This window comes from Bos mutus, chromosome 22, assembly GCF_027580195.1.
Source record: "Bos mutus isolate GX-2022 chromosome 22, NWIPB_WYAK_1.1, whole genome shotgun sequence".
Lineage (NCBI taxonomy): Eukaryota > Metazoa > Chordata > Mammalia > Artiodactyla > Bovidae > Bos > Bos mutus.
Genome location: NC_091638.1, coordinates 63,272,230 through 63,299,478, shown reverse-complemented (window position 1 = coordinate 63,299,478; position 27,249 = coordinate 63,272,230). Strand labels below are relative to the sequence as shown.

At 61.6% G+C, this 27,249-nt stretch overlaps 1 protein-coding gene across 2 annotated transcripts in view; it reads left to right on the top strand.

Moving 5' to 3' along the window:
• OSBPL5 (oxysterol binding protein like 5) overlaps positions 1-25,210 on the top strand; it is a 66,291-nt gene extending 41,081 nt beyond the window's left edge. Inside the window, exons 4-22 of one of the 2 annotated variants that reach the window (XM_070358881.1) lie at positions 2,992-3,048; positions 3,328-3,429; positions 4,641-4,844; positions 5,879-5,963; positions 7,663-7,834; positions 8,222-8,414; positions 9,517-9,701; positions 10,259-10,340; positions 11,743-11,841; positions 12,256-12,352; positions 13,341-13,439; positions 19,248-19,345; positions 19,772-19,861; positions 19,957-20,093; positions 20,492-20,677; positions 20,912-21,038; positions 22,303-22,447; positions 22,834-22,936; positions 24,321-25,210. In XM_070358881.1, coding sequence (XP_070214982.1) covers positions 2,992-3,048; positions 3,328-3,429; positions 4,641-4,844; positions 5,879-5,963; positions 7,663-7,834; positions 8,222-8,414; positions 9,517-9,701; positions 10,259-10,340; positions 11,743-11,841; positions 12,256-12,352; positions 13,341-13,439; positions 19,248-19,345; positions 19,772-19,861; positions 19,957-20,093; positions 20,492-20,677; positions 20,912-21,038; positions 22,303-22,447; positions 22,834-22,936; positions 24,321-24,459 — 2,400 coding nt within the window. In that variant the 3' untranslated portion in view covers positions 24,460-25,210. Of the gene's footprint in view, positions 1-2,991; positions 3,073-3,327; positions 3,430-4,640; positions 4,845-5,878; positions 5,964-7,662; positions 7,835-8,221; positions 8,415-9,516; positions 9,702-10,258; positions 10,341-11,742; positions 11,842-12,255; positions 12,353-13,340; positions 13,440-19,247; positions 19,346-19,771; positions 19,862-19,956; positions 20,094-20,491; positions 20,678-20,911; positions 21,039-22,302; positions 22,448-22,833; positions 22,937-24,320 lie in introns of both variants that reach the window. The other variant, XM_070358880.1, reaches the window with a different exon arrangement.
• Positions 25,211-27,249: the final 2,039 nt, after the last annotated feature.

The following is a 27,249-nucleotide window of genomic DNA, read 5'->3' as shown; positions in this document are numbered from 1 at the left end:
GAGACACCACAGCCTTGGGTTCGATCCCTGGGTGGGGAAGATCCCCTGGAGGAGGAAATGGCAACCTCTCCCAGGATTCCTGCCTGGAGAATCCCACGGACACAGGAGCCTGGCGGGCTGTAGTCCATGGGGTCGAGAGCGACTGAGCGCACACCCACCCAGTTCAGCTCAGTCGCTCAGTCGTGTCCGGCTCTTTGCGACCCCATGGACTGCAGCACGCCAGGCCTCCCTGTCCATCACCAACTCCCGGAGTCTACCCAAACTCATGTCCGTTGAGTCGGTCATGCCATCCAACCATCTCCTCTGTCGTCCCCTTCTTCTCCCCGGTGTTCTTGTCTGGTTTGTCCCCTCCCCACCCCGGTGTTCTTGTCTGGAGAATCCCAGGGACGGGGGAGCCTGGTGGGCTGCCATCTATGGGGTCGAAGAGTCGGACACGACTGAAGTGACTTAGCAGCAGCAGTTCTTCACATCAGGTGGCCAGAGGATTGGAATTTCAGCTTCAACATCAGTCCTTCCAACTGTGTTGAGTTAATAAGAGTTCTTCCTATGTCTGGACACTAGAGCTTTGTTAGATACATGATTGCAGTTGCTTCATCACGTCCTGTAGGCCTCTGTAAAGCACTTTTTTAAACGAGTTTTCCACGGCTGCACTTTAGTGGTCAGACCCCCATGTTCATGGTTCTGTCTCTTGCCCCTGAGGGCGCCGGTCCTTGCCCTGCTGTGCCTACACGTGCTGCGGCCTCAGGAGCCAGCAGGCGGGCCTGGCAGGGTCCCCAGCCTGGCCCTTATGACGGAGGAGTGGAGGGCACTGCCCCAGCCCAGGGCTGCTGTGACCCAGCCCAGCAGCCTCGCAGGGCCCAGGAGGAGAGGGTGAGGGGCACGGACACCCCACCCCGTCCACTCCTCCCAGCCCCACGGCCCCCACACTGTCCCCTTCTCTTCCTCCGTCGCCCCAAACAAGCCCCTTCTAGCTGCATCTGGCGGAAAGCAGGTGGCCGGAAAGTGGCAGGGGAGGGTGTGTTCGTTCCTGCTTGCGTTCGCCTGATGTACTCCCCAGGCTCCCAGCTCCTGGTGCCGGGGTGCTGGGCGGAAGCCGTCCACAGTGGAGCTCCTGGCAGGTCACCGAAACGTGCGTGTGCCGGGACGGCAGGAGAAGCTGGGCCGGCCGGGGTGGGTGGTGTATCCAGGGTCTGATGCCAGCAGGGTGGTCCGAGCCATCTTCCTCCTGGGGAGGCAGCTCCGCGAGGCCTGAGGAGGGAACAGGGAAGAGCATTCGGGCGGGGGCAATAGCATGGCATGTGCTCAGGAAACCGGGGCTCTGGGCACATGAGCCCCAGCACTCCAGGAGCTGGAGCGTCAGCCCAGACCCCAGAGCCTGCCACCTGGCTCCTTGCCATCACTCCTGCTTCAGTCCAGAGGTTTCCTCTGGGACAGCATCCCCCAGGTGCCCTGACCATGCCCTTGGCTTCCCGGGCTCTCGAATGTCCTGACTGGTCTCAGAGAGTGCGCGCAGAGTGACGATGCCCGGGTCCAGCCCCCTTCGGAGCTGTGTGACGGCGGGCAGGTTCTGAGCCTCTGTGCCGCAGGGTGTGGCTGGGAGTGTGGGCAGAGCTGCCGTGATTCACACATACATCCGTCGTCTCCAGCGTGGCTCTCACCCCTCCTTACCTCCGTCCTAACCCCGCACTGGAGGCCCTGCCCAGCATGCGGTGCCATGGGCACAGCTGGCCCACTGGACAGCTCTGATCAGAGCCCCGCCACCGGCTCCGCAGCCTCGGTGGGCACTGAGATGCCCAGTGACGATGGGGGTGGAGGAGGGCACGGCAGCCCGCTCCAGGATTCCTGCCTGGAGAATCCCACGGACAGAGGAGCCTGGTGGGCCACAGGCCACGGGGTCACACAGGGTCGTACACGACTGAAGCGACTTAGCACACAGCATGGCCGGGCCCGCCCGGGTGGTGGCCAGAACTAGGTGAACGAGGGTGGCTGCGGCCTCAGAGGATGGGGCAGCCAAGGGGTCCACGCCCCTCACCCTCTGCAGGGAGAGAGCCAGGGCCGGCCAGCCTCCGGGCCCTGCTCCCTGGCTTGGCGGCTCGGGGTGGGGGCACGCAGTCCAGCGGACAGCGCAGGGCAGGACGCCTCTGCAGGGGAGCAGAGAGGGAGCGTCTCCATCTCGGCGGCTGCAGGACTCTGTGCCCGGGGCCTGACTCGGCTCCTCGATCTCACGCAGCCGCGGACGGTGCGGAAGGAACGGGCATGGCCGGCGCCAGGAGAGCCTCCCTGGTGGATGCAGAAATCTGGACTGCGTGATTTCCACATCTCACCTTGATTTTTTTTCTTTCCCCCAATCCCTTAAAAATGTGAAACCCAGGACGTCCCTAGTGGTCCAGTGGTTAGGACTCCGTGTTTTCACTGCAGGCGGCCCGGGTTCGATCCCTGATTGGGAACTAAGATCCCACAAATGCTGCCCCCCAGAAACGGTAACAGCCATCCTGGGCTTGCAGGCCTCACCTGCAAGCAGGCAGGAACCCGTAGCCTTTAGTCCTGACGTTTCCTCCCCACACCCCAACTCCGGCCTCAGTTTCCCCATCTGTAAAAGGACTGAGGGCCCGTCACTTCCGCGTCTATGGACGCAGCTCCACCCTCCCCCACCCCACAGCCTTGGACGGCTGGAGGGGGCCTGGGTGTTGCCCCCCGACCAGCAGCTGCTGTCAGGGCTCCAGGGACAGGGGTCCCCCTGCACACACACGAGCCCTCCCTGCCCAGAGGCTGGGTGCACGACGGTAGCTGAGACGGGCGCCTCCTGGGCACCGCGGGGAGGGTCACTGCCGTTTGCCCAGTGTCGGCCCCCGGGGCCACCCCCCAGCTCCCGTTCATCTCCCCCTGGCCGGGAGTGGGGCGGGGGGAGCAGCGGGCTCCCACCTCCTGCTGCCTGCACCCCTAGCACCTCCCCTCCTGGACTGCACGCCCCAACCTGAGTCTCTCCTACAGGCAGAATACAGGCTGTGCAATGGGTCCGACCGGGAGTGTGTGTCCCCGACAGCCAAGGTCAGCAAGAAGGAAGCTCTCAAGGTGGGCCTGGGCCCGGGGAGGGGCCGCGGGCCTCATTTGCTTGATGAAGGGGCGCCTGGGCCAGTGCGGCCAGCCCCCACCCCCAGCCTGATGAGGGGAGGGGGGCAGATGGCACCCTGGCCCCCCCACGCCCCCGTTTCCTGTCCTCTCCCGGGACCCGTCCTTGTCCCCTAGCTGGACACCTGTGGGTGGGAGCCCCGGGGAAGGGCCAGTCCGGGGCCTTCTCCCCTGACCCCTGCTGTGCCCCGGGCCCAGGCGCAAAAGGAGAGCTACCGCCAGGAGAAGAAGCGCGCCACCAGGCAGCTGCTCAGCGCCCTGACGGACCCCAGTGTGGTCATCATGGCCGACAGCCTGAAGGTGAGCGCGGGCCCCCACCTCACGGCTGCATCAGGGGGCTGTCCCCAGGGATGCCGCAGAGTCACCAGCCCCTCGGGAGACGGCTGGGCGTGGGGGCCGCTGCAGGCTGTGGCCACGTCCTGGGGCAGCCCTGACCAAGGACCACAAGCTGGTGGCTTACAGCAACCAAAGCGGACCCCCAGGTCCAGAGGCGGAAGCCCCAAATCAAGGTCCTGACGGGACAGGCTCCTTCCCAAGGCTCAGAAGGAGGGCTCTTCCTGCGTCTCCCCGCCTCTGCAGGCCCTGGGTGTCCCCGGACTTGTGGCCGCCTCCCTCCAGCCTTTGCCTCTGTGGTCACCTGGCCTCCTCCTGGGTCTCTGTGTCCTGTTCTCCTCTTACAAGGACATGGTCATTGGACCAGGGCCCCTGCTCCAGGAGCACCTCATCTTCGCTCGGTCATGCCTACAGAAACCCTATTTCTGTTTAAGGTTGTGGGGGAAACCCCTGACCTGCGAGGGGCCCAGAGTCCGGTGGAGTCCCCTGCTGGGGACACAGGAAGGAGGCGAAGGGCTGGCTTCTGGGGACAGGCCTGGGCTGTGGTCAGAGGCCTGTGTTCAGACCTCACTGAGGCTGCGAGCAACTCCCTCAGCCCCAAGCCTCAGTTTCCCCCTCCATAGAGTAGGGATAAAGCTGTGGAATCTCTGGGGCTCCCGCCAGGGGCAGAGGAGAAAGCAGACTGGGGAGCCTGGGCGTCTGCAGAGCTCTGGGCCTTTGTGGGCTCTTTTTTCTTTTTGTTCTATAAAATTATGGATAAAAATTAGGTACAAAAGTGAATATTAATTTAGAATGAAAAAAGAAATGATCACAAAGTTCAAAATCACAAGGCTGATAATTACAGCAGTCACCGCTTATTGCCAGTTCCTCTCAGGACTGGGGCAGGGCGTTGAACTTGAGGTGGAACTTGAACTTGAGCTCCATGAACTTCAGTAAATCTGGCTGCAGCATCTTTCTTTGGATTCACCATCTTTTAGAGCTTCTGTTAAAAACTAAAAGAAAACCCTACCCAGAGCCTGGGGCCCCGTCCTTCTGCCCCTCCACGGCAGTTCAGATGCCCCGGGGTCCCCAGCCGGCGTTGACGGCAGTTCAGATGCCCCCAGGGTCCCAGCGTTGACGGCAGTTCAGATGCCCCCGGGGTCCCCAGCCGGCGTTGACGTCAGCACCCTTCCCCCCAGATCCGAGGGACCCTGAAGAGCTGGACCAAACTGTGGTGCGTGCTGAAGCCGGGAGTGCTGCTCATCTACAAGACGCCCAAGGTGGGCCAGTGGGTGGGCACGGTCCTGCTGCACTGCTGTGAGCTCATTGAGAGGCCCTCCAAGAAGGACGGCTTCTGCTTCAAGCTCTTCCACCCGCTGGACCAGTCCGTCTGGGCTGTGAAGGTACCGCAGTGCGAGCCCCGGGGCTCGGGGGGCCAGGCGAGGAGAGAGCCCCACGGGGCGGGGGGTGCGGTGCTGGGCAGGAGGAGAGCATGGCCGGCAGTCAGGAGCCTCGTGCTGGGGCCCCAGGAGCAGGGGTCCAAAGCTGGGCTGACAGTTAAGGGTTAGTCACTCAGCGGCCGGGGGATCTGATGTGGTCAATGGTCTTCCATGTGGGACACACGTTGGGGTGGGGGCTGCTCAGGACCTGGGGGCCTGATGGGTTCAGATCACACGTCGAGCCCTGTCCAGAGGCTGGGGAATGGGGCCATGTGAGGGCGGCTGCTCCAGGCCCAGACGTCCCCCTTTGGAACCCGGGGGCAGCCCAGCCCGGGACCAGAGCGGGTCAGGTTGCCAGATGAAGTCCAGAATGCCTGGGTGCGTTCGGATTTCAGAGGGCAATCAAGAAGGGTTTTTTTAGTATGTTGTTGTTCAGTGGCTAAGTCATGTCCGATTTGCAACCCCGTGGACTGCAGCCTACCAGGCTCCCCTGTCCTTCACTATCTCCCCAAGTTCACTCAGACTCACTTCTGTTGAGTCAGTGATGCTGTCTGACCATTTCATCTTCTGCCGCCCTCTTCTCCTTTTGCCTCCAATCTTTCCCTGCATCAGGGTCTTTCCCAGTGAGTCGGCTCTTTTTTTAGTATAAGTATGTCCCAAATAGTGTATGGGATATATTTAAACTGTGTATGTGTAATTTTTCTGAGATTCAAATTTAACCAAGTGTCCTGGATTTGCACGTGCTGATTCTGGCCACCTAAATGGGGTCTTAGGGAGAAAAACCCAGGGTGGGGCCTCCAGCTGAGAAGGGGGTCAGGGAGCGCCCACTCACCGCTCTTGCTACCTGCTGCGTCTACATGGCCTGACCCCACCTGGGGGTCCCGAGGCCCCAGAAGCATCTGTGCATGTGTGAGTGTGGGTCCCCATGGCCGCCTGACCTGTGCCTCCCCCCGTCCCTGCATGATTCCTCGGGTGACACCGCCTCTCTGCCTCTCCAGGGCCCCAAAGGCGAGAGCGTGGGCTCCATCACGCAGCCCCTGCCCAGCAGCTACCTGATCTTCAGGGCTGCCTCCGAGTCTGACGGTGAGTCCCACCTGCCCTGCCGGTCTCCACGGTGACCCCATGTGAAGCACCCCCGCCCCTTGGTGGAGGGATCAGCCAGGTTCAGGGGACCCCGGTTCAGACCCTCCTGAAGCCATCCAAGGGGGCAGCCTGGTGTTGGGACAAGCCCATCAATCACCTGTTCCTTCTCTGAGCCTCAGTCTCCCTCATGGACAAAAGGGAAAGCAGTAACACCCTATCCTTAGCTGCTATGAGAATCCGATGACCTTATTTAGCAGATAACAATGGCTGAGTGCCAGGCACCATTGAATCACCAGGTGCTGCTTTTACCAACCACCTGGGGAGACCTGGGGAGACAGGCTGGCTGAACTGCCCGTGACAGAGGGATGCGCCTTCCTGAATCCGCGCGTGCTTGGGGCTCCCTCTCGCGGCCTCCCTGAATAAACGCCGCTGTCTCCTGCCCCGGGGAGCCGGCGCAAGGCTCCCTCCAGTGGTCCGGGGCGGGCGAGGCGCTGCCCAAGGTAGCCTGGCCTGACCACGCGACTCTGGGCCTCCCGGCTGCCCCCTGGTGGCCAGACGCCGCATCGACACTCCTGGGTCTCTCGAATGCCACCCTCTGTCCCCAGCCCCCCTACTCGGTGCCACGCCCTTCCTGGGCCCTGGGATGGACAGGGCGGCCTGGGCTCCCATGGAGCCTACTACCTTCTGGGGGAGGCAAGCAGAGAACCTTCAGACAAGGCCAGCTGGGCTGAGGCGTGAGCCGAGTCCCTGATGGGGCTGGGGGCCATGGTCAGGGAGGAGGGACGTCAACAGGCCCTGAGCGTATCAGGGTGGGCTTCCTGGAGGAGGAGAGTTAGGGAAGGAAACTTTCTTTCTCCAGGAGGGTCATACTTTAAAGGCTCGGAGAAGTAAAGAAATGAGTTCAAAGTGCTTGAACCCCAGGTCTAACCTGCTGGCAGCCTCCACCAGGAAGGCAGCAGGAGGCTGGGGACAAGGGCTGGGACTGGAGGCGGCTGGCTCCATCCTCCACCGCTCTGCCCTTCAGGTCGGCCCTCCCCTCGTCTCCCAGGGCTCTTCCAGCACCAGGAGCTGCCTCCTCAGCCTTGGTTCAGCAGGCCCCTCCCCAGCCTGCCACCCACCCTCCTGCCCTGAGCTCCAGGCCTGCTAAAGCCCTCAGCCGCAGAGGCCGGGCCCTGCCCTGACCTGTGGGAGTGGTTTCCATCTGGGAGGGCCTTGGCCCCGACTCCGTAGGTGGGAACTTGCAGGGCCTCTGGGTACAGAGGACGTCTCAGGGGGCACTAGTGGTAAGGAACCCGCCTGCCAGTGCGGGAGACGCCAGAGATGCGGGTTCCATCCCTGGGTCGGGAAGATCCCCTGGAGAAGGGCCTGGCAACCCCCTCCAGTATTCTTGCTTGGAGAACCCAAGGGACAGAGGATCCAGGTGGTCTACAGTCCATGGGGGCACCAAGAGTCAAATATGACTGAAGCGACTTAGCACACGGGGTCCTGCTTAGCGTGTGACCTTGAGGCAGTCACTCACCCATCCTGGCCTCAGTCCTCTGTAAGCAGGTGAATAACCACGTGCCAGGAGTAGGGGGTCCTGTGGGGGCGCCTCGTTGAGGAAGGGCAGGGTGGGCGTGGGCCAGCTCCCAGGCAGCGGGGCAGGGGGCTCGCCCGTGTGCAGCGAGCTCGGGGCCGCTCACCCCACCCTTGCCCGCAGGCCGCTGCTGGTTGGACGCCCTGGAACTGGCGCTGCGGTGCTCCAGTCTCCTGCGACTCAGCACCTGCAAGCAGGGCCGTGACGGGGAGCCCGGGTCCTCGCCAGACGGGTCGCCCTCCTCGCTCTGCGGGCTGCCCGCCTCGGGTGCCATCCATGACCAGGACCTGTTCCCGTGAGCAGGGGTGCGGGGGGCAGGGGCCAGCCCCTCCCAGGAGCCTGGGTCTCCTGCCTGCTGGGGACTCCTGGCAGCAGCACGCGGGGTCTCCTTGTACGTGGGGAGGGGATGGGGAGCAAACGCCGTAGAGGTCTGGCCACCCATGCCCCGGCCCAAAAGGCAGGCCTCCTCCACTCCAGGTGGGCCCTGGAGCCTCAGTGTGTTCATCTGTGAACTGGGACTAACAGTGTCCAGTGCCCATCGCCGAGGCTTTTAAACACGGGGATGGGGGTGAGGCACCCAGCAGGGAGGGGCGCCCCTGGTGGGCGTGCTGGGTGTGCACCCGAGGTGGGGGTGCCTGGCCTCACCGTGACCAGCCGCCCACGGGCCCCATCCACCTTCCAGACTGAACGGGTCCTCCCTGGAAAACGACGCTTTCTCGGACAAGTCGGAGAGGGAGAACGCCGAGGAGTCGGATAACGAGACCCACGACCACAGCCGGAAGACCGAGAGCGGGAGCGACCAGTCCGAGGCCCCGGTGGGCCCCGGGCGCAGAGGGACCACCTACGTGGTGCAGGACCACGAGGAGCTGGGGGAGGTGAGAGCCCGCCCTGTCCAGAGCCCCCCCCCTGGAGCCGTGGAGGCAAGGCCTGGCCGTCGCCTCCGGGAGAGCTCGTCGGCTCTGCTGCACCCGGAGGGCCCGGGACCGGTGGGCCAGGGTGGCGGGACTCGGGGAGAGCCCTGGGAGGGATGCGAAGGGCCCACTTGTTGGAAAAGACCCTGACGCCGGGAAGAGTTGAGGGCAGGAGGAGGAGGGGGCGGATCCTGATGCAGGGCAGGCTGTGGGCACCCCCGTGCTGCTGCCTCCCGGGGAGTCAGGTCCAGCTACATACACCCCAGGACCAATACCTTGGATCCATAGGTCCTGGGGGTCCACAGGGAGGGGAGAGGGGCTTGGCATCACCCAGGGGCTTCGGTTCCCCAAGGGTGAGGGTCCCAGCCCTGACTGGGATCACCCGTCCCACCAGCCAGCCATCCTCAGACACCCACATGACCCTTTCTGAGATTGTTCTGCCCACCTGAGGGCCTGTGGTGGGCGTGTTCTGGGAGACAGAGCCCCCCACCCGGTCCCCAGCTTCCCTGTCCCCCACGCCCTCAACCCCCTGCGCAGACAAAGCCCGAAGCTCCAGGGCTAGGTCTCTCCCTGGCAAGTGTTTGGAGCTATGGGGAGGGTGAGATGTCTCAGGGAAGAGAGGGGGCCCCCATGTGGTCCTGGGGGAGTGAAGGCCCCCTTCTGAAGCGGGTGCCGGACCGAAGCACTGCTGTCGTGTCCCTGGGTGGAGACGGGCTGGGGGCGGGACGAGGTGTCTGTGAGCACGTGCCCCCTGCTGCTGTGGCACAGAAGTGTGCAGAGACAGGTGTCAGGCGGGGCACAGACTGGAGGCACAGAGGGCGCCCAGGTAGTCTGGGCTGGCCAGGAACCGAGGCACAGGGCAGCTGGCCGGGGCCAGCAGGCGCCCCTCTGGGCCCAGGGGACACATGCCGGAGTAGGCAGGGGTCAGGTGGGGCCCGGACAGGCTCACTGGGCATGGGGCTGGGGGGACCCCGGATGAGGTGGCAGTGCGCCCCTCGCGGCTCCCCTGGGCGCCGAGGCTCCCCGCCCGTCCGGCTCTGGCCTGACCCGGCCCCTCTGCCCTCAGCGGGGCGAGGCATCGCAGGTGGAGACGGTGTCGGAGGAGAATAAGAGCCTGGTGTGGGTCCTGCTGAAGCAGCTGCGGCCGGGCATGGACCTGTCTCGCGTGGCACTGCCCACCTTCGTGCTCGAGCCACGCTCGTTCCTCAACAAGCTCTCCGACTACTACTGCCACGCCGACCTGCTCTCCAGGTGTGCCATGGGGAGGGCCCGGCACCCGCCCCGAGGATGCAGAGCGTCCCGGCCCCTGCACGCTCTGCCTCCGAGGGGCCCCGACTCCGGGGAGGGGCTGCTGGGCTGGGAGGGCAGGGCCGCCCCATGTCCATCAGGGCCCCTGTCTCAGGGGAGCCTAGCACCCTCTGCACCTGAGCCCTGGCACTGTGCCCTCAGGCTGAACGAGGCTGAGGTTGGAAAGGGGCCTGAAGGCTCAGGAGCCCATGCACAGGGAGCTAGGTGAAGGGGAGAGCATCCCGGCGGTTTCCTGGAGGCGGCACCTTGCCAGCCTCGAGCCAGCCGCACCCTCGCTGCCCCGGTGGTGGAGCTGCCCCCGCCACCACCAACACACACACACACACACACACACACACACACTTCCCATCGTCGGGACAGGGCAGCTTGGGAAGGGCCTGGGTTTCCAACAAGCCGATGGAGATTGAAACAGAAGGAGGGAGGAGCCCGGGGAAAGGGAGGAGAGAGGCCCAGGTCCCCGACCTGGAGTGAGGACTCCCCCGCCCGTGGTGTGGTTGCAGGGCTGCGCTGGAGGAGGACGCCTACAGCCGCATCAAGCTCGTGCTGCGATGGTACCTGTCTGGCTTCTACAAGAAGCCCAAGGTGAGAGCACCTTCTGGGGAGGCATGGGGGGCGGCCAGCGGGAGGTCCACTCAGCCCCGCCCCCGGCACCCACCCCTGCCTGCAGTCGGGGGTGAGGGGCATCCTCCACCCCAGGATTGTCCCCGTAGGTCCTCAGAGATGGGAGGCCGGGCCCGGACTTCCCACCGAGGGACCCGCTGGTGGGCCTGGTCCACAGGGTCGTCCCGATCCCTGAAAGGCCCGAGCTGGGCCCTCCGCACCTCAGAGAAACAGCTGCCACACAGCAGTGCCAAGACGAGGACTCTGGACCCCGAACCTCAAGGAACCCTGGGGACCCAAGGGTTTTGGGCATGAAGCGTCTCTTGAGAACCAAATCCGGGTCTCTGATGAGAGCAGGGCTCCTCTGGCTGTAGTGATGGGAGGGGCCTGGGGTCCCATGGGACCCAGGATTCTAGTTCCACTGTGCAGGAGGGGAAACTGAGGCTCAGAGAGGGGAGGGGAAGGCCCAGAGTCACACAGCAGTTTGCAAATGGGACCAGGTCTCCCCACTCTTCCTGGGGCTTTCTGCATTCTGACGCAGACCCTGGGCAAAGCCAGGTGTGCGCGCGCTCAGCGGCCATTGGGACAGTGGGCGCACTCCGGAGGACTTCTCCGAGGAGGGGGCCCGTGTGCCAGGTTACCTACCCAGGACAGCAGACTGGCTGCTGCAGAGTCGGCTCAGAGCTGGCTCTAGGAAGCTTGGGTCAGAGAAGGACTGATGGGCAGAGTGTGGAGCTGTGGACGCGCAGGCACACCTCTGGAGGCTCTGCAGACAGTCACAGAGCCCCGGTCTCCAGGGTGAGACGCGAGTGTGCACACACAGCTGCAGTTGACGGACATCAGATGGGGAGAGGGGAGTCTGAGCTGGGCTACAGGAGACCCGGGAGGAGGGCTCTCCAGACAGGGAGATTGTTCCCCGATGAACTTGGACTGTTTGGGGAGCAGAAAGGACGTGAGTGTGGCTGAAGCAGAGCTGGGGGCAGGATGTGCGGGAGGACTTGGGTCCCCACTTGAAAGATCAGTAGAAGCCACTGGGGGCTTTGAGTGGGCGGCGCAGTGGCTTCCCGGGCGTCCCGGGAGAGTGTGCGGCGGTCAGGGTCTTGAGAGCCCCTCAGAGCCGAGATGTGGACATGCCACTTTGTAGGCTGTTCCCCCCGCCCCCGAATGGAAATCATGGGCAAAGCACAGTCTCCTCGGAGCAGGAGTGGGCTGTTGTTCCCGGACGCTGGCTGCAAACCGGGCGTCCCTTGTAGAGACCTGCCTGCCGGGGCCGTGGGCAGGGGCAGCCCCCTCACCGCCCCTCGGTCCTCAGCCCAGCCCAGCTGGCGTCCCTGGCCGCCCCCGCCCCCAGTGTCCCAGCCAGCCTCTTGTTCGTTGCCTGCAGGGCATCAAGAAGCCCTACAACCCCATCCTGGGGGAGACCTTCCGCTGTTGCTGGTTCCACCCCCAGACCAACAGCCACACCTTCTACATCGCCGAGCAGGCAAGGGCCACCCCGGTGGGCGGGCACTGGTGGCGGGTGGGGAGTGTCTCAGCCCGGGCCTGTTTCTGGGCAGCCCCGCCTTGGACCGGTGGAAGGGCTCTGGCCTCACTGCCGCCAGGGGGATTCTGCCAGGGCTGCAGACCCCACCGTGGCTGTGACAGCCGTGTGTCCTTGGGGTTGCGGGGGGGGGGTGGGGGGCCTGGGTGGGACACGGGGATGGCAGGCAGCTCCTGGGCCGAGTCCCAAGACGAGACTGCCCTCACGCCCGCTGCTGGGGCTGGAGGGATGGGGGGTGGAGGTTGCTGCCCGCTGCTGGGGCTGGAGGGATGGGGGGTGGGCGGGGCCCAGAGGGTTGGGGGTGGGCAGGGCTGCCCACTGCTGGGGCCGTCGCATGAGCCGCCTCTCCACCCACAGGTCTCCCACCACCCACCCGTGTCTGCCTTCCACGTCAGCAACCGGAAGGACGGCTTCTGCATCAGTGGCAGCATCACCGCCAAGTCCCGGTTCTACGGTGAGAGGGGAGCGGCTCCCTGGGGTCTCCCCAGGGCCTCGGGGAAACAGGGTGGGGGGCAGGACTGAGCTCAGATTCAGGGGTTACCAAGACCTCCCACGGGGGCCGTTTCGTGTCCCTCCCCACCTCTCCTAGCAGGGACCACGCGGGGTAAAGTGCTTAGAACCTGGGGTCTGCAGAGGCCCCCAGGCGGCTTCTCCCATCCCTCCCTCAGCCTTAGGGTTCACAGGGGTGCTGGGAGGATAGTGAGAAAGGAGCACGTGCAAAGGGGCCTCCGGGGCCGGCCTGCCGTCCAGCACCGCTGGCCGCACGTGGCTATTTAAAGTAATTCAGATGAGATGAAATGTACTGGGTGGCCGCTCAGTCACTCTGGCCACGGCGCAGGTAGCCACAGGTGGCCGCCGTGTCCCACGGCACAGGGTAGAGCAGCTTCGCCATCACAGGACGTTCCGTCCAGCAGGCCTCGAGAGCCTGGCACTGCGGGTTTCTCTGCATCTCTCCATCTGGTTGGCCTTGTCATGGCTCTCACTGGTGGAGAGGTGGCCCAAGTGCTCTGTGTACCCAGCTGACTGCACAGGCTCTGCCCACCTTTTCAATCCCTGTGCCCCGTCACTGACTGTGTACCCTTGAGTGGGCCAGACCCTCTCTCCAGAGGTATTTAAAATCAGAGCAGAGGCCCTGGTTTGGAAAGGGTCAAAGCCTCCCCCTTAAGAATCCCTGCTTTAGTAACTGAAATAAACCCTAACACATGGCAGCTGAAGTAACTCCTCAGGATGAACGCCTTGTGCAACTTGGATGGGGCTTTCACAGAACCTGAGGCTCAGAGAGGTTAAGTGACCCACCCACAGTCACACAGCTCAAGGTGCCCGGGGCTCTCCCCACCTGTTGGAAGGGAGCTCAGGTCCTGTGACTTGGGGTGGGGGTGGGGGCTGAGGTCCCCAGGATCTGGCTCCACGCACTGTCCTTACCACCCCGTGTCTCTCTGCAGGGAATTCACTGTCAGCTCTGCTGGATGGCAAGGCCACCCTCACCTTCCTGAACCGGGCAGAGGATTACAGCCTCACCATGCCCTATGCCCACTGCAAAGGTGAGAGGCTGTGGTGCCCCTGCCCCAGGGGGCAGAGCCCAGGCTGTCACCCTCGGGGGAACAGCCTGGTTCTTGTCTGCTGAAGGGATCTGTTTCACACTCCCTCTTATGTGACTGTTTAGCGGGGTATGAAATTCTGGGCAGATGGCCTGTCACTGCTTTGAAAGCTTGTTTCCACCTTCCAGCTTCCATCCTGGTTGGTGATCAGTCAGTGCCAGCCTGCTTGTTACATGATCTGCTTTTCTCTGTAGCTGCTTTTAGGATCTTCTCTTGTTTCTGGTGTTCTGCAGTCTCACTGTAGTAGTTCAAGGTTTAGAATTCCTTTTTTTTCCTGCAATGTTGTGTCAATTTCTGGTATACAGCAAAGTGATTCAGTTATAGGATTTCTTTTATTTTTTAATTAATAGGGTTTTTTTACAGTAGTTTTAGGTTTCGAAAAATTTGAGCGGAAAATGCAGAGTGCTCCATATCCCCCTCTGTCCCAACACATGTGCATGCATGCATGAGTATACACACACACACACACACACACACACACACACAAGTATACTCACACACAAGAATACTCACACACATACCCGCACATAGACACACAGGAGCATACTCACACACTCATGAGTATACACATACACACACGAGTATACTCACACACACGAGTATGCTCTGTCTCATACACAGACACATAGGAGTACACACACACACACGAGTATACTCACACACACACAGGAATTCCCTACTGTAAACATCTTTTATGAGTGTGCTACAGTGTTACGGTTGGTTAGCTGGTATTGACACATTATTATTGAATATCAACTTAAGTCTGTAGTTTACATTAGGGTTCACACTTTGTTGTGTAATTATATGGACTGGGACAAATAACTGTTTCTGTCATTACAAGATCACAGGATAGTTTCACCACCCTAAGATTTCTTATGATGGTTACACATGAATAGATGAATTCACCTCTTCCTCCCTCCCCCTCCCCCAAACCCCTGGCAACCACTGGTCTTTTCACTGTCTACACAGGTTTGCTCTTTTCAGGAGGTCAAAGAGCTGGAATCATAGGGTAGGTAGCATTTTCAAATCAGTGTCTTTGACTAGTTTAGTTGAGTTCAGTCGCTCAGTCATGTCCGACTCTTTGTGACCCCATGAATCGCAGCACGCCAGGCCTCCCTGTCCATCACCGACTCTTGGAGCTCACCCAAACTCCCGTCCATTGAGTCGGTGATGCCATCCAGCCATCTCATCCTCTGTCGTCCCCTTCTCTTCCTGCCCCCAATCCCTCCCAGCATCAGAGTCTTTTCCAATGAGTCAACTCTTCGCATGAGGTGGCCAAAGTACTGGAGTTTCAGCTTTAGCATCATTCCTTCCAAAGAAATCCCAGGGCTGATCTCCTTCAGAATGGACTGGTTGGATCTCCTTGCAGTCCAAGGGACTCTCAAGAGTCTTCTCCAACACCACAGTTCAAAAGCATCAATCCTTCGGCGCTCAGCTTTCTTCACAGTGCAACTATCACATCCATACATGACCACTGGAAAAACCATAGCCTTGACTAGACAGACCTTTGTTGGCAAAGTAACGTCTCTGCTTTCGAATATGCTATCTAGGTTGGTCATAACTTTCCTTCCAAGGAGTAAGCGTCTTTTAATTTCATGGCTGCAAAGTCCCTTAATTGTCATAAATACATGTATGTTTATGTATGTGAAAGTGTTAGTCGCTCAGTTGTATGTGACTCTCGGCAACCCCGTGGACTGTGGCTCGCCAGGCTCCTCTGTCCATGGGATGATCCAGGCCAGAATACTGGAGTGGGTAGCCTTTCCCTTCTCCAGGGGATCTTCCCAACCCAGGGATTGAACCCCGGTCTTACATTACAGGCGGATTCTTTCCCAGCTGAGGCCCTTTAACCCCGAGAACCATGCCCAATACCACTGTTTCCTTTACTCTCCTTTTGCCGAGGGTGTAGGGAGGTGAGAGCCCCAGTTTTATGGAAATGGCTCAGAACACACTTTCCTGGCTACTCTGGGGCAGCCCCTCTGTCCTGCTTCCCACAGGACACCAAGGGTCAGGTCAGCAAAGGCCTCGCTGCTCAGAGGACAGATGCTTCTCCTCCTCCCCTCCTCTTCTTATCTTTTTCTCCCAGAGGATTACTCTTATTTATTTATTTGCATGCTTACCCGTTCATCAGTGCATTTGTTTTTCACCAACTTTCTGTTACGGGAAACATCAAACACATGTGAAAGGACAGGGGTCGCCTCCCAGCCACACCCCAGCACCCACAGCACTGTGTCGTGGCTGTCTTGCTTCCTTTGTTCTCACACACCCCTCACCGCATTCGTTTGAAGTAGAGTCTAGATATCACGTCATCTGCGCTTCATTTTGTCTTACTACACGGTAGTGACTCACTCACTACGAGGTAAGGGTTCCCCTTCTTAGCCAGAACCACAAGACTGTCATTATGTACACAGAAAAAGTAACCAAGACTCTTTCCTTAAAATCATCAGATACACAGTCAGTGTTCAAAGACCCCTAATTGTCATAAATGCACGTATGTTTATATACATGAAAGTGTTAGTTGCTCGGTCAAATCTGACTCTTGGCAACCCCATGGACTGCAGCCTGCCAGGCTCCTCTGTCCATGGGATGCTCCTGGCAAGAGTACTGCAGTGGGCAGCCATTCGCTCCTCCAGGGGACCTTCCCGACCCAGGGGTCAGACGCCCGTGTCCTGCATTGCAGGCAGATTCTTTACCCTCTGAGCCGCCAGGGAAGCCGAGGTGTGTGTAGATACGCACACACATGTGTCGCAGTTCATTTGTTTGAAGAGGATTCCAGGTGAGGGTCACACTTGGTGCTCGGTATGACCCTGCACCTTTTTTTCCCCTCACAATGTATTTCTTGAAGGAATAAGATCATTTTCGTGTGGGGTTTCCTCCGGTCTGGATTTACTGGCTGTGTCTGTGGTGTAGCTGAACGTACTCTCTATAATCTGGAGGCTGACTTCATCCCTGGAGGCTTGATCACTTTCAGGCACAGTTCTTCCAACAAGACACCAGCAGGTGGTTCCCGCCTCCCCGCCACAAGGTTCACGATGTCGAGTTGCCTCCATCTCTGTGGTGGTAGCAGCAGAGATCTCAAGGGTCTTTACCACTACCACAATTCGAAAGCATTAATTCTTCAGCACTCAACCTTCTTTATGGACCAACTCTCACATCCGTACATGCCTGCTGGAAAAACCATAGCTTAGACTAACTATACAGACCTTTGTCAGCAAAGTGATGTCTCTGTTTTTTAATACACTGTCCAGGGTCCTCATAGCTTTCCTTCTAAGGAGCAAGTGTCTTTTAATTTCTTGGATGTCGTTACTGTCCACATTGATTTTTGGAGCCCAAGATAATAAAATCTGTGACTGCTTCCATTTTTTCCCTTCTATTTGCCTTGCGTGAAATGATGGGACAAGATGCCATGATCTTAGTTTTCTGTGTTGAGTTTCTTTCAGTCTCCTCTTCACCCTCATCAAGAGGCTCTTCAGTTCCTCTTCACTTTCTGCCATTAGAGTGGTATCATCTGCATATCTGAGATGGTTGATATACTGTTTCTCCCAGCAATCTTGATTCCAACTTAGGATTCATCCAGCCTGGCATTTTCAAAACAGTAATGAGTTTTCCTCCTGAACTCCTCCAAAGGTGGTCCTGGGTGAGGTCATGTTGCTTTGAGCATGGTTTGATCAGAACATGCATAATCATAAAGAGTATTCCAGCTGGAATCATGCTGGCTGCTCCTTGTGTCATGTTGGCCGGCAGGCAGGCGCCCTCAGATTGGCCCTGGGACCTTGGTACACCCAGCCCGAGCAGCCTGCTTCCTCCTGCCGTGATCCCAGGAGACTCGGGCGTTTCCTGCTCTAGCCCATGAATCAGCCATTTCTCCAGGGAGTCTCTGGTTCTTTCCACCGCTGCTGCTGCTGAGTCTTTTCAGTCGTGTCCAACTCTGTGCAACCCCATAGATGGCAGCCCACCAGGCTTCCCCGTCCCTGGGATTCTCCAGGCAAGAACTCTGGAGTGGGTTGCCATTTCCTTCTCCAATGCATGAAAGTGAAAAGTGAAAGTGAAGTCGTTCAGTCGTGTCTGACTCTTAGCGACCCCATGGACTGCAGCCCACCAGGCTCCTCGGTCCATGGGATTTTCCAGGTAAGAGTACTGGAGTGGGGTGCCATTGCCTTCTCCAACTAGGAAGAGCTATTTTAGACTTAGGCATCATTGTCTGGAGGTGAGGTCTGCTTCCTATGAGTGGTCTGGTCTCTGTTTCCCTAGGGCTTTCCACTGAGCTGAACATAGAATGTTTTGTTTTGTTTTTTTAAGATTAAAACAGATGTGTTCACACTTACGTTTCCAATCCAGATTCAAGACAGTGGGTTTTTGTCCGCCCCATTTAGCACATGTGAAATGTCTTTCTCCCATACAAGACAGCCCATTTCCATGAGCCCACCACGATCACTTTCTATCTTATTCACACCCCACCTACAGCACTCACAACACAGCCCCGCCCACCAGCAGGATGAAAGTTGCTCAGTCTTATCTGAGTCACTGCGAGCCCATGGACTATATAGCCTGCCAGGCTCCTCTGTCCATGGGATTCTCCAGGCAAGAATACTGGAGTGGGTAGCCATTCCCTTCTCCAGGGGATCTTCCCAGCGCAGGGACTGAACCCGGGTCTCCTGCACTGCAGGCAGATTCTTTGCCATCTGAGGCCCCAGGGAAGGCCATGAAGGCAGCATGGGCTGTGGTTTTTGCACTCCTTCCCATCCTCAGTAGGTCCCACTGGGATCTGTAAGTTCACTGAATGCTCCCCACTCAGGTCATGCCACCAAGGGACACTCATTCTGGGCTTTGGTTTCATTGCACTTTGGATTTTTAGGAATTGCTATTTCATCTTTAAAATAATTTTGTAAATGAAAACAGGTGCCTGGTTCCAAAGTCAAAACTGCAAAGCCGGCTATAGACAATTCTAGGGCCTCTGATGCCTCACCCCACACACAGGGCCCTGCCCCTGCTTCTCTGACCCCACGCCGCCCTGTCCTGGAAAAGCGCCTGAGCAGTTCGGAGGCCCCTCCCTTCAGTGTAGCTTTTCCATTGGGTGCCTGGAGGATTTGGGGGTGATTCCCGCCATGCTGCTACTTCAATTAGCTTATGTTTTTTAAGAAGTTTCGAAAGACATATTTTATCCCACATCGCTAAGTGTCTTAGGGTGACAGTGATCCTTCCTTTCTTCCTTCTCTTCTCCCCTTCCTTCCTCATTTCTTTCTTTCAGAGTAAGCCTTCCATCTGACCAGAAATAGAAGACTCATGCTTTCCTTTGCTAATTAAAACATTGACGTATTAAGTTAAAAACAGACCCACGCAGGGCAGGGACTATGCAGCCAAGTGACCCACAGTGATGAGGGGCTCCTAGGGGACAGTGGGGCTCCTGGGAGCCTGGAACAGGGGCTTCCTGGAGGCGGTGACCCAGTAAGAGTGAGGGTATCTCTGAGACTTAGCAACTCACACGAGCAAAGGCACTGGGGCCAAGACCTGTCCGCCAGAGGAGCAGGCCCGTGAGGAGCCAGGTCTGCCGGGGGAGCAGGCCCGTGAGGAGCCAGCTCCGATCTTCACCCTCCTGGCAGCGCTGGCCCCCGGGAGCACCTGTCATCCCTGCTCCCTTCTCACCCTCGGGGCCTGACACACTCATGCCGGTCTCAGTGCTGCTGGGACTCCACCGAGGCCTGGGGCTCAGCGGGCCCCGGGGCAGCCCTGACCCCCGCCATGGCTTTATTGCAGGGATCCTCTACGGCACGATGACCATGGAGCTGGGCGGCAGGGTGACCATCGAGTGTGAGAAGAACAGCTTGCAGGCTGAGCTGGAGTTCAAGCTCAAGGTAGCGCAGGCAGCTCAGCCACCCCAGGGCTTTGGGGGGTGTGGGGCTCGGGCAGGGGAGAGGCAAGGCCTGGGGGGGTCCCCCACCACCCTCTCTGTGCCCAGGGATGGTTTCCTGAGCAGGGGCATACGGTGAGCAGCTCCTGGCCTTCCTGTAGCACAGCCGGGGCTGTGAGGGGTGCAGAGAGGGGAAGGGGCTGCCCGCAGACCACACAGCAGAGCCAGGAGAGGCCAAGGCCCGTCCCCACCACGGGGCACCAAGGTCTGTCTGGGACCTGCACCCTGGAGCTCCGGCTGGGCTGCGGGCGAGTGTGGCCGCCCCTGCTGTGCACCAGGGCTGGGAGCTCGCACGCCCACGAGGAAGGAGCCCCTCCTGCTCCCCAGCTCAGTGCCCTCACCCGCATCCATCTCGGGCATGTCCCCACAGCCCTTCTTTGGGGGCAGCACGAGCATCAACCAGATCTCGGGGAAGATCACCTCGGGCGAGGAGGTCCTGGCACGGCTCACGGGACACTGGGTGAGACCCGCCTCCGGGCAGGCGCGGGCAGGCGGGCGGGCCCGGCTCCGGAGGCCACGGCCGGCACCTCTGACCCGCCCGGCCATCTGGGGCAGGACAGGGAAGTGTTCATCAAGGAGGAGGGCAGAGGAGGCCCGGAGCTCTTCTGGAACCCCAGCGAGGAGGTGCGCAGGCAGCGGCTGAAACGGTACACGGTGCTGCTGGAAGAGCAGACGGAGCTGGAGTCGGAGAGGTGAGGCCTGGGCGCTGCAGGGCCCCCGACCCCAGCCGGAGCGGCCAGGCTGGCAGCTGCGATGCCCTGGATGTCCCTGGCACGAGGACAGACCCGAGGGGATCCCTGGTGGCAGAGGACACGTCCGGCTGTGGGAAGCTGGAGGGAGAGAAAGGGAGGCCTGGGGAAGAGCGAGCTCTGTAGGGAGGGCCCTGCTGATGCCAAGTGTGCGCCCAGCATAGGAAAGAACCATTTCATGGTAAATAAACAGTGCCCAGGAGAGATGGGCACCCTGATTATGTAGTAAGCTCCCTGTCACTGGAGGCAGTCAAGTGGAGGTTGCTCCGAGCCTCCCCTCTAGTATGAAGGGACAAGGCTGCCCAGGTCCCCTTGGCTCAGAGCAGGTGCTCCACTCGCAGGCTCTGGCAGCACGTCACCAGGGCCATCAGTGAGGGTGACCAGCACAAAGCCACACAGGAGAAGTTTTCCCTGGAGGAGGCGCAGCGGCAGCGGGCCCGAGAGCGCCAGCAGAGCCTGGTGCCCTGGGCACCCCAGCTCTTCCACCTGGACCCTGCCACCCAGGAGTGGCGCTACCGATATGAGAAGTGAGTGCCAGCGGACTGGGCCTGGGCTGCGCGGCGGGCTGCTGGCAGACCCCCACTGTCCTGGCCCTGACTGATGGGGAGGGAGGTCCATGCGGGGGCTGCTCGTGGGGGCAGGCTGTGGTCACTCCTCTGGGGGCTCCATCCCTGATGAGAGGCTGAGGGCTGGGCCGGGAGGGGGCCCCTCAGTGTGGGGGCCACCGCCCCTGCCAACCCACACTCTCTGGACGCCCCCAGCCACAGCCCCTGGGACCCCCTGAAGGACATCGCCCAGTTTGAGCAAGATGGGGTCCTGCACACCCTGCAGCGGGAGACCATGGCTGGCCAGACCGCCTTCCTGGGCAGCCCGGGGCCCAGGCACCAGGTCAGAACCACCCCCGGCCCGGCCTGGGCTCCTCCGCCCCCACCTCACACCCAGCTAACCTGGCCCTCCTCTTCTGGGTCCCCATCACACTCTGACCCACACACATCCCAGCAGGGTCTCCCCTGGTGTCCCCCTGGGTCCCTGTTTCCCACCCAGCAAGGGGCCAAGACCCCTGGACTTGCAGGACACGCAGTTCCTGGGACACCCCGATGTTCAGGGCACTGTGCTGGGGTGCACTGGCCCTGCCCCATCGCTCCCCAGAACCGCCCTCCGTGGTGTCGGCCAGGCGGTATCCCATTGTACAGATGAAACACTGAGCCTCAGGGCAGCCCAGGGGCTTGCCCAAGTAGCAGGAGAAGGAGGAGGTGGCATTTGCACAGACTCCTGGGCCTCTGTGGGTGGGTGAGGAGGGTGGGAGAGGCAGGGGGTGGGGGTGAGGTGGGGAGGACAGCAAGAGGCCCTGGGGAGCACAAGGGAGGAGCACTCTGGCAGAGGTGCCATTTCTGGGGGAGCCCAGGGTGGCCCCACGTGTGGAACAGCACCCACTGGGCGCCCACTGTGCATACAACTGGGGGACACTCCCCCCTGGGCAGGGAGGGGTGGGCTCCCCCATTTTGCCCAGTGGCCCCAATTTCCCCAGCAAACGGGAACCGAGGTACCTCCTGAGCTGTGTGTGTCCCAGCCCTTCCCCCACATGCCGCAGCCCCTCAGCCGGGGCGGATAGCCCGGTCCCTCCCGCACAAGTCCCCCTGGGCAGGCCTCTTCACCCTCCTCCCTCTCCTCAGCCTCTCTGGTCAGCGCCGGCCCCACCACACCCCAAAACCTGCCTGTGTGCGAAGCCCCCCTGCCCCGGCTCTGACCACACTCATCGGGGCCGAGGGCTCCCATGCAGGGTGTCGGGCACCCCCCGGGCCCTCGCGGGGACGGCCTGCGGTCACGAGGCCACCCCTGTCCTCTGGAGGCTGCTCTGAGGCTGGCCAGCCCGGGGGTCCCTGCGTCCACGCTGGGGAAGCCCCGGCCGTCAGCCGGCTGAGAGGGTCAGCCCTGCCGGCTCCGGAGTCCGACGGCCCCGACCCCGTCGTCTCCCCCTGTATTGGGGGTCGGGGGGTGGTGGTGGGTGCTGCGTCAGGTCAGGGCCAGGCCTGTCACCCGCCCAGAGCCAGCAGCCTCCGCCGCTGCCGGCCGCCTCTTCTACGGCACAGGTGGCCCCGCGGGTGCGGTGGGTGTGGGTGGGCTCCGGCTCAGCCGCTCCGTCTCCCCCCAGGGGTCCACCCCCAACCCCCGGCTCCGCAAGCCCAGCGACCAGCCTTCCGGCCACAGCCAGGTCACCGAGAGCAGCGGCTCCACGCCCGAGTCCTGCCCCGAGCTCTCTGACGAGGAGGAGGAGGAGGACGGGGACATTGTTCCGGGTGAGACCTGTGGGCCGGCCCCTCTGGCCAGTGAAGCCGGCGGGGGCGGGGGAGGGGGCCGGGCTCTGAGTCAGCCCTTGGCGAGGGGCGGGGCGCCCGGCGAGGGGCGGGGCGCCCGGCGAGGGGCGGGGCGCCCGGCGAGGGGCGGGGCTTGCCTGTCTGTGACTCTCCAGGTGGGCTCCAGCTTCCTGGTCCCCTGTCTTCAGGGACTGCCTGTCTCCCCGTTTGACCCCCCTGGACTTATCAGAGGCTGGCTGAGCCTGGGAGTTCCCTCCGGGGTGGGCACCACCTTCCTCTTGTGGCAGTGGCTGCAAGGAGGCGGGCCGTGGCCCCAGGCCCCCACCCGCCCATCCTCACCCCTCCCCACTCCTTCCTGACGCCTGTAGGCTGCGAGAGCCCGTGCCCTCGGTGTGGGAAGGAGGCGCGGCGGCTGCAGGTGCTGCACGAGGCGATCCTGTCCATTCGGGAGGCCCAGCAGGAGCTGCACAGGTGGGCCGCCCTCGAAGGAGCAGCTGGGGGGCACGGGGTCAGAGTGCAGGACAGCCGGGGCTGATGAGGGGCGGAGCTAGATGGAAGCTGGAAGGAGGTGCTGGCGGCAGTGGCCCCCCAGCCCCAAGACCAGTAGGACCTCAGAAACAGCGAGTCACGTTGGGAGGCCTGGGAACATGTTCGGTTTCGCCCCCCGCGGGGAGACAGAGCCCTGCTCGCCAGCCCTGCCCCAGAGCCAGGCTCCAGTCAAGGCTGCAAGTCTCTGAACTGCAAAACCTTGGGCTGTCTGGGCCTCAGTCTCCCAATGTGTGGACTGGGGTTGACAGCAGTGCCCCTGGGGCCGGAGGAAGGTCTGTAACGAGGCCAGCCCTACTCCCCTGCGACTCACCCAGGGGGCCCCAGAGGTGTTTCTCACCGTTCGGTACCAGCTCCATCGCGATGCTGTGCAGGGCCAAGGGAAACGGAGACTCGACACCTTGTAAGAGTGGGGGAGGAACGTGGTCTCCATGATCAGGGAGCACTTCCTGGAGGAGGATGCATTTGGGCAGGGCGGAGCTGGAAATGGGGAATGCAGAGGTCAGTCCAGAGTGGCGGGCACCACAGGATGGCCGCTGCCAGGAGGAGGGGGAGTTGAGGTGAGAGGCCAAGACGGAGGAGCCCGGCCTGGAGGCCGTGGGAACCTGGAGGGGGCTTGGGGCAGCATAGAAGGAGATTTGCTGCTTTGCTGTGACGGAGGTGGAGGGAAAACAGCCAATAGCTTCGGCTTTTGGTCCAGACACAGTGATGTCAAGAGGCCAGGACAGGGCTGCAGCTTTCCTGGGCTGCCAACCAAGCCCCATACCGGCAGCTTCAGATACAGACATTTGCCCCTCCCCGGCTTGGAGGCTGGAAATCCCAGATCAGAGCAGGGCTGGTCCTCCCGAGGCTGCTCTCCTAGGCGTGCAGACGACGGCCGTCTCCTCCCTGCGTCCTCACAGGGTTGTCCCTCTGTGTGTGTCTGTGTCCTGACCTCCTCTTCTTAAAGGACCCCCAGTCCTGTGGGATGAGGGCCCAGCCTAGTGACCCCATTACTTTATTTACCTCTGTAGGGGTCACACCTCCAAACAGTTGTGTTCTGGCTGCTGGGGGTCAGGACTCCAACACAGGACTTTGCAGACTCTGTTCAGCCCACAGCAGTGGAGGTGGGAGGGGGGATGTGAGAGCCCCAGCTCCACTAGCCCTGACCCCTCGTCCTGGAGGGTGTGCCCAGGGAGCCCCAGGCAGCCACTGTGCCCTGGGGCCCTCCCCTACGCGAGCCCCCCGGCTCCGTTTTCACCCGAGGGCCAGACTGCTCACCGTGCTGCTTGGCTGGCCTAGGCTGAACCGCCACGCCCTCTCGTTCCAGGCACCTCTCGGCCATGCTGAGCTCCATGGCCCGCACCAGGCAGGCCCCAGCCCTGGGCCCCCTGCACAGCCCTCGCTCTTGGTTCCTGCTCTGCGTGTTCCTGGCGTGTCAGCTGCTCATTAACTACATCCTCAAATAAGAGCCTGGTGGGGACGGCGTGGGCATTGTCTGCAGGACTAGGGGGCAGGGGAGGCCGAGCATCCCTCCCAGGCACCTAGCACTTTAAGCCAGCACCATGGAGGCAGAGACTCCGTGAGCACGGCCCCCGTGGACAGAGGGACCCACGGCCGCAGGACAGCAGGAGGGACCTGGGGGGGTTGCCGCATGGGATACCCCTGGCGAGGCGCTGGCCTTTCCCACAGGGCCCTCCCCCAACGCTGGCCTTAATGCTGAAGCCAAATGCCACTCTCACCCTGGGCCACGCCCTCTGGCAGCCTTGCCTCATCACCCCCTCCCCAGGCAGCTGCAGGGGGGCTGATGGTGGAGGGGCAGGAGGGCCCCCGGGCTCCAGGTGTTGCCCCTCGGCAGGGGTGAGTGGGAGGCTCTGAGGAGCAAGCCGGCACCCCAGGTCCTCTTGGGGGCCCAACACACAGAGCGCTCCTTCCCGAGTCCCCGCCCACGCTGTCCTGGACGGGCTGCAGGTGGGCTCCGGGCGCCGGCTGGGCTGCGATGGGGCTTCCTTCTGCCCCCTGTGCTGTCCGCACGGTGGGGCCCAGTTCATACACTTCACAGGCCCGGCCCATCTCCCTCAGCGGGGACATGCCAAGCTGGGGCGGGCACAGGTGAGCGTGGCGTGCCTGGGGGGCATCCCCGCCTGGGCCCGAGGGGGGACACTTTATTCAGACGGATGCACGATCTTCCCTTCACACACGTTTTTAATAAACGCAATTGCAATATTTTAGGCAGGCTGCAAACAGTGTCTGTCAACTGGCCTCTGTTCCTGTGTCAAATGCCGTGTGTGTGTGTGTGTGTGTGTGTGAAGCTCTGCACATGCAGACACCGACGGGGCCGTAAATTAAGCTGTGGTGGTGCCACCTGAGCTGACCAGTTTTGTACCCGTGTTCTTGCCCCTCCTCCAGTTTGGGGACACGTCTCCATGCATGAAATAAACAGACGCACGTGTGTGCTGCCTTCTTGGGGAAATTCTGGAAACCAATAGGGTTAGGGTGTCTCAGGGGAGAGATTCAATGCCAGCAGAAGCTGTTTGGGGCTGGAGGGGCCCAGGGAAGGGTCGAGGCCTTGAGGATGGAGGGAAGAGGTCTGGCGTGGAGGGGCGTGCAGTTTGCAGGAAGCAGAGAGAAGCAGTCTGCCGTCCCCCGCCCCACCTCTGGGGAGCCAATGCAGGAGGCCGGGGACCCGTCCAGCAGCCGATGAGCCGGCTCAGGACACGGGGCCGCTGCCCACGGGGCACTCCAGGGGGCATTTGGTCTGATCCCTTCCCCACAATCACGACCCACTCCCCCCCTCTCCAGCTGCCCCCAGGCAGCCCCTCAGTTCCACTGTGGCCACCGTTCCCAGTACTCCTGGCCACCAGGTCCCAGGGGAGTGGGCTGGCCTTTGCTGGGACAGCCCAGGATGCCCCTGAAGGGGCAGGTGGGGGCAGCTGCTGAAAACCACACCCCACAGTACAGGGAGACTGCAGCCCGGCCCCGACGGACAGGAAGGATACAAGCGAGAGGCCGCGGGACAGGATGAAGGAGGGCTGGGGCCGAGGAAGGGGCAGGTGTGCCCTGCCGTCCCGCCCTCCTGCCATCCCCGCCCTCCCGCCTGCACCAGTCACAGGGGACTCCCAGTACTCGCTGAGAGCACTGTCCGCACTGGCACTGATGGCTCCACTACATGGCTCCACTCCCTGCGGGGGGCAGGGGGGGGTACTCTCCAGGTTGAAGTGGTCTGCACCTTGCCACTGGGACAGGCTACTCTGGACCCGACGCCCTGGGCCACCTGTCTTGCACCCTGGACCTTTCAGGGCAGACTGGGTCACCCAAGTGCAGCCTGACCCACCAGCCCCTCCACCCCCTGCCCCCTGCAGCCTCGGAGTCTCCTCCACAGTTCTCTTCATATCTTTGGTAAATGGAGAATTCGTCTAAATCAACAATGACAAGAAAGCTGGGTGGGCATAGTCCCAGGGGAGCAGGTGGCCAGTGCCCAGACAGATGGTTACGACACGCTCCTGTGTCAGGCAGCTCCTCCAAGCGGTGAGGACCTGGACTTGGTCTCTGGGTCCATCAGGTCAACTCTTGGGCATCTAGATGCTGGTGGTGAAAAATCTAGAATGATGTGGGGTTCAGAGCTGTACTTTGCACCCCCCACCCCACTCAGCACCCCCTTCCTGGCCCATTGACAGTGGCTGGCCTGCCTCCCAGGGCAGCTGGGCAGGAAGAGGATGGAATGGCGGTCTGGTCAGGGAGGGTGGAAACTCAGGAGGGCCTGGGGCCAGGGCCACACCCTGCCCTCTAGGTTCCCCAGAGCAGCAGGAGGAACTTACACTGTGACTGTCGCCTCACCTTGTCACCTTTGGGGAAGTGACAGCAACTTCTAGTAGAAAGACTTTCTAGCAGACGCGATCCGGTCCGTTCAGGGCTCAGAGGCTCAACAGCTGGCCGGCCCCTCCTAGAGCATGGGATTCTAGGCGGGGGTGGGGCGCGGGACGCTGGAGGAGGTGCAGGAGTGAAGGGGCCTGACGCCCCCTGTTGATGTGCTGGGCTCTACCCTGCTCTCCGCAGGAAGGAGGGGGCTCACCCCCTCGAATCCTCTCATCCATTGGAGGGCATCCCACCCACGTGGCTCTAACCTGCAGCTCAGAGAATCCGGGGGGTCGAGGAGGGAGGGGAGACACGTGAGGTTTGCAGCAGCCTCCGAGCACTCGCCGGAGCCCCTGGGGCATCTGGGCCCGAGGGCGCGCGCGCCGCGGGGACCGCCTGGGCGG